The 6,031-nt window shown below is 42.4% G+C and overlaps 1 protein-coding gene across 1 annotated transcript; it reads right to left on the bottom strand.

Moving 5' to 3' along the window:
• Positions 1–922: 922 nt before the first annotated feature.
• Positions 923–3,282, bottom strand: LOC146616716 (heat shock 70 kDa protein 12A-like). The gene is made up of 4 exons (XM_085374334.1): positions 3,004–3,282; positions 2,301–2,525; positions 2,058–2,229; positions 923–1,956 (listed from the first exon to the last, which is right to left on the bottom strand). Exons 1-4 carry the CDS (start codon positions 3,280–3,282, stop codon positions 923–925), a joined length of 1,710 nt encoding a protein of 569 aa, XP_085230460.1.
• Positions 3,283–6,031: the final 2,749 nt, after the last annotated feature.

The raw sequence follows: 6,031 nt of genomic DNA on the forward strand, positions 1-6,031 counted from the left end.
GACAGGGAATTTCTAAGAATCACCCCACAATTCTTCAGCTGAGACACCCGAGTTAGAAAACACAAACACTGCAGTTGTCTTTACTCGTGAGGACGGTCACAGAGCGCTCGTACTCACAGGAGACACTCACGGACTCGCGCTCTGTCACTGTCTGCGTTCTTTATTTATACAAGCTTGTGTGTGTACAAAGATAACAAAGTTATTCTAAGAACTCAGAGCTGAGCTTCCTCTTTTCTAAATCTGTATGTTCTTAGAAAAGAGGAAGCTGTTAGTTGTTAATAAGTTTATCACACAAGAGTTAAAGTCAAAAGTCACGTAGACATTTGCTTAGTGATCAATAAAAAAACACATTTCATGAAGCTGATCACACTATGTACAATTTTCTTTTGACAGGGTCATTACCATATAACATCTTACATAGGTATACATGTGAACAAAGAATACCTTGTCTGTGTGTGTGTGTGTGTGTGTGTGTGTGTGTGTGTGTGGGGGGGGGGGGGGGGGGGGGGTCAGTGTGTGACCTTATAAAGACTTCCCTAAACCTGCTGGTCTGGAAGTCCAGCAGTTCATCTAAACAAAAGGTACTTAGCCTAAAATTGACATAGCTACGTTTATCCTACCATAAAACAATAAAACAAGGTAGACCTCTCCCATGCTCCCAGGATGTGGGTGTGAATGCCAGAGCACACAAAGCCTGTGCAGACTGCTAAAAATCACACATCCTATCACTACACAATCGATTATACACCTCTAAGCAGATATATTTAAATATTTCCCAATACAAATGACAATAATAAAATCTAACCCCATCATAGGGTGATGGGATAGGCTGCAGTTACTGGATGAGAGGCAGGGTTGTTGGTCCATAGCAGGACGAACACAGAGACAGAAGCTGCTGGCTTCTCAGTGTTTGTACAAATCTTCATGATCTGGTCATGAAGTCAATCATGGCTGATTCTTTAGACCCATAAACTAACCCTGTGCCTGTGACCGTTATCTCAGTGGAGCCAAATGTGATGTTCAGTTTGACTTCATGCTTCCTGCCTCGTGTAGTGGGCATTCTAACAATGAGTAAACCGACTTCCTCCACTCCCTCTTCATCCACATACAGAGGATTTCTTCTTTGTGTGCGATAAAACCTGATTCTTACATGTGTGTGATTTTCTTTAGCTTCCAGAACATTAAAGATGAGCTCTCTGGTTTCATCCCAGGCAACATCTTCACCTTCCTCCACAAGTTTCCTGAAAATATCTCCACAAAACTCCTCCCCTTGGACTACAGATTTCTTTTCTTTCTTATGTTTGGACGGATCAAACTTCTCTGAATCTGCAAACCCGTACGTAAAGGCAGATTTTCGAGATGCCACCACTGCTGGGTGTCTTCCAAACTCCACAGCTCCCTTCATGATCGCTTCCTGGGGCCTACAAGGACACAGGACTTTACACTGATCACCAAACTGATCAATAACATGTTGCCGTAGAATCTGGCTTTCAGCGTAGCCCCCCACTAACAGAATGTACTCGACGTTTAGATCTTTATTCAGGATTTCTCTGAGACTGTCAGTGATGCCCTTCAGACTCTCAGCAAAGAAAGACCTCAGTCTCTCTTTGGAGATTTTGATGCATCCTTCATCCCAGGAAGCACCTCGCACTGATTCAAAGAACTTTTCTATTTTCTGTCTTTTCTGAGCCAGTGTTCCCAGAGTAAATGGACATGACATCTGAATATCATCATCTCCCTGTTTGAAATACATAAAATCATACATTATCCTTTGAACCTCACTGGAAAAGTTTTGTTCATATTCATCCCAGACACCATGACTGAAGATTTCTCTGAGGAACTCTTTGAATTTCCTGTCCACACTTTGTCCCCCCAAATCATTTCCTGAGGCCTTGTGCAGCTCCTTCAGGGCTCCTCCATCCAGGACTTCATGAACTGTGATGTCGATGGTTCCACCTGAAACACACAGGAAGTGATGAAAGCTGACTTCCTGCAGCAGCAGACAGATGTTTCCAGCGTGTCTGTGGATGAATGTTTGTGAGTGTCACATAGAGTACCTCCACAGTCCACCACTATGAACTGTGTTCCTGGACACTGATCCAGTGATCCTCCATCATGGTTCTGAATGATGAAGCCATCAGCTGGCAGCTTCTTACACCAGGCTGAGGCTGCCTCTGGTTCCAGTGCGATGATCAGGTGGTGTTGAGTTCTTTCTGTAACGAGTCCTGCCTGCAAGTGAAAGAAAACTGAATCCTCTGAACATTTCAGGATCTCAGAGCTCTCTTAATAAATGATGTTACCTGAGTCGCAGCTTCTCTCATGAACTGCTTTGCTGAAGGATCCCAGATGGCAGGTACAGTCAGCACCCAGGTGAAGTCAGAGGCTATGAACTTCCCCCCTGCTGTGTTCTCTGTGATGGTTTTCAGAGCGTCGTCCTTCAGGTATCTCAGAGCTTCTGTGAACACCTTCAAGGCCTTCATTGACTTCCCGTTTGCAGCTTTAATCTCCACATCTCTGCTGAGTTTCTGTAGATGATGTGGATACACACAGTTATCAGTTTAGTGTTACTAACCTTAAACCTTTGTGGACTAATGTCAGGTCGCAAACACATAGATGTTTATCTGATGTCCCACAGAGCAGACAGGCTTCATTAGTTCAAAGTGTGAGACGCTCGTTAAAGATATTCATGAGTCTGTTTGTTCCTGTGGTTCATTAAGTTTCGTCTCCACTGACGTTTGTATGACTAACACAACCTATAATAACCTTTATGGTGTCGCTGCAGACTGAATTCAAACATTAACACATCTGTGAGTCTTTTTCTTGCTGCACTAACAAAACGTTTAATGCAGCTTTCTAACATTTATCTGTGTTTTCAGCTCAGACGGTCTCTGTGTGGACTGAATGGACTCTTCAGTGGAGTTTGTATAACAGACATGTTCAACCGTCTCATTCACATGAGTGTCATCTTTAGCAGAATATTAAGGTTCAGTGATTTTTACTTACTTTTCCATAGAGCGCCATCTTGAAGTTTTCAAAGAAGTAGCTTTTCCTTGCTTCTTGTCCTCGCATCCTGATATAATCTCTTTTAGCTTCATAACCAAACTTGATAAATTCTTTGTCTTCATTGAACAGAATGCAGGTTGGAGCCTTTGGAGTGTCCAGTCCAAACTCTCTACCCCACCTCCTCATGTAGGGATTTATTTCTGCCCCTTTGGGTGTCAAACTGAAGGCATATCCACTGTATGCAGTGCCAAAGTCTATGGCTATGATAAAGTCATGCATTGTAAAAACTGGTCCAACAAGTCAAGTCAAGGAGAGCAGTCAGAATGAGCAACAGCGACTGTGGGTTTACTGTTTTTCTTCCTGTAAGCCCCGCCCCCTGTTCTTGTTTCACTTTGTTTTTCTTCACTCATTTCTTTCAAGTTTGTCTTTGTATAAAACGTCAAACGATCGAATGTGTAAAACTGACATTTCTTATTATTTGTTGTGAAAATTCATACGAGAGCATCGGAGATGTTTGGAAGTGAAATCTCTTCATCCTTCAGTGTCTTCAATGGTGCATTTGTGGTTTCACTGTGCTGTCCATGATTCACAACAAACAATATTTAGTGCCAAAGCAGGACCAAAATACACAGGTGGAGGGCTCATAGTGACAAAAGCTCGACTTACAGACTCAGCTGATATTGTGCACTGTTATTATAAAATGTGTAAAGTAATGAAGAACAAAGCTACTGCACTCTGACCATGTTTGTCTGAACTGAAACAGGCTGTGAACTGAAACTTGGCAAAGAGAACAACGTTTAACGAGAAAGTGCTCAGAGAATCTAACCTCAATCTAAAGGCTCTGACGTTTACATCAAGATATTAGATTCAGTCGTGTAGAAAGTTTTATTTGTAAAAATATGGCTGTGAATGACTCTGAATTAGTTTATGATAAATAACACACTATTGGCAAAAAACAGTGAAAGAATTCAGATCAGAAGTTTTAGTTCAACATAAAGGTGACGACCTTTGACCTTCAGGTTTTATTTACTTGCGTCAGAGAAAACATCATGTGCTCTTCATGCAGCTGAAGCTGTGCAGGTCTGAGATCAGCAGCTTTCTGAAACCCCAAACTGAGGTCCTGTTTCTGCCCCTGAGTGTAACGAGCAGCAGGTGGATGAGGATCTATATACTCGAGTACCTGGGCTGGCTGAGCTTTTGACTTTGACCTTCATTCATAGCATCGTTAGAACTTTCTTTCCTTGAGCTCTTTAAACAGAATTTCTTTAATACAACATTATTGCCTGGGTACCTGGGTCGTTGACCCGGTGTTTCCAGTTTTGTTACTGTTTAGTTTACCATGTATATTTCCTGCTTTATCCGGTCTTTAAGTCTGACGTCATTAGCTGTGCCTGGGCCCAAACTCCGCTTCAGGTCCCAAAGTCAAACGAACACTGCAGCATCACTGAGAGTTACAAACTGTCTAAATTCTTTCATCTGTAATAAAATGATCAGCTGCTTTACCAGGTGTAACAGTTAAGTTTAACATCCATAAAAACAGAATTTATTTATTAAATTTAACAGAGTTAGAAATTAGCAGGAGGTTAGCTCGCTAGCTTCCACCTAAACATGATATGCCAGGTTCTGACTGAGAATGTAACGGAGCGAAGGGGATGTTTTTTTCCACAGTGTTTTTAAAGGAGGGAAACCTTCCTCCAAACGGACAGAGCAGTGGAGCCGCCAAGGGAAAGCACACGAATTAAAAACTGTATAATTAAAATATAATTTATTATATTTAAATAGTTAAAAATATAAAATGAATTAAAACAACCCTGGCCAGGGGACAACACAGTAAAAATCAATAAAACACAACATTAAAAGTCCAGTGGCGTCTGCCACGGTAAAAGAGTCACGAAGAATTAAAAATCCAGTGAAGCGGTGCAGAAACGGTGCAGAAGGGAATCCCGGCGGCGTCCTCGCCTTCCTCTCCTCGTTCTGCACCCCGGTGTGCTAAAGAAAGGGAGGCAGCGGCAGTCACTACTCTTTTAGGCAGCTTTCATTCATTAAAGGGGACAAGTCAAAAGTAGTGATGTGCGGATCGATACTGAAAGATCGATTCCTCCGATACCAGTCATTTATGTTCTAGAATCAATTCTCACATTAAAATATCGATATTTTAGTAATTTAGGGTAAATTTGTAGGTTATCATTAACAGGAACAGAGTGCAAATAAACTATATCATTTGGATTGTCAACATTGGAAGGAACTACTTAGTCTTCCACCTGTCATAGTCATGTGTCCAGCCCATTGTTGTGCGCACTCACAACAATGGCTGAGCATAAATGGAGTCATGTGCAGACGTATTTTACTTCCACAAACGGTTGAGACTTAGTTTGCAATACATGTGGCAAGAAAGGGAGGTGTTGTGGCAACACTACTAACCTCATCAAGCACTTCAGAGTAAATCAGATCACAGAATAGGACGAGCGTATGTTGAGGCAAACTGAAGAGGAGAGGGACAGGTGCTGCTAGGGCGAGACAGACGTCTCTCCTTTAGTCCTTTAGTGCTGCAGGCAGGCAGCGTGTTCAAATAGCCACAACTTCAGGTTTTTTATTTCTATATGATGAATTCTGCATTATTAAGCGATAAGAACAAGTAATCCGATGTCCTGTAATCATTATGATGCTATAATTTGAGATACAATAACTGAAATACGTTTTTGTACAAAGTATGAGTATCGGATCAGTATCGTCGATACCACCCTGAATTTTACTTGGTATTGGATCGGAAAGGAAATCAGTGGTATCGCACATCACTAGTCAAAAGACTTACCCCGGGTGGGCAGAGCTCTCAACTCTGCCAGCCGTTTCTTTGTAACCGCCAATCGGCACCGGCCCACCCCGCCGCCTCTAATTTCCCGCAGACGCGTAATCTGGCCTCCTGTTGCTGCAGCAGTTGGACAGCTCGCTCCACATCCCTGCTCGTTGGCGCTGTATCTTCCTCCCACCTTAACGCTAAGCTCCACCAGTCTTATGTGTCACTGAGCAC

The sequence above is a fragment of the Diplotaxodon limnothrissa genome, linkage group LG16 (genome assembly GCF_057381915.1).
Source record: "Diplotaxodon limnothrissa isolate DT_005_m linkage group LG16, D_limnothrissa_male_GT1.1, whole genome shotgun sequence".
Classification (NCBI taxonomy): domain Eukaryota; kingdom Metazoa; phylum Chordata; class Actinopteri; order Cichliformes; family Cichlidae; genus Diplotaxodon; species Diplotaxodon limnothrissa.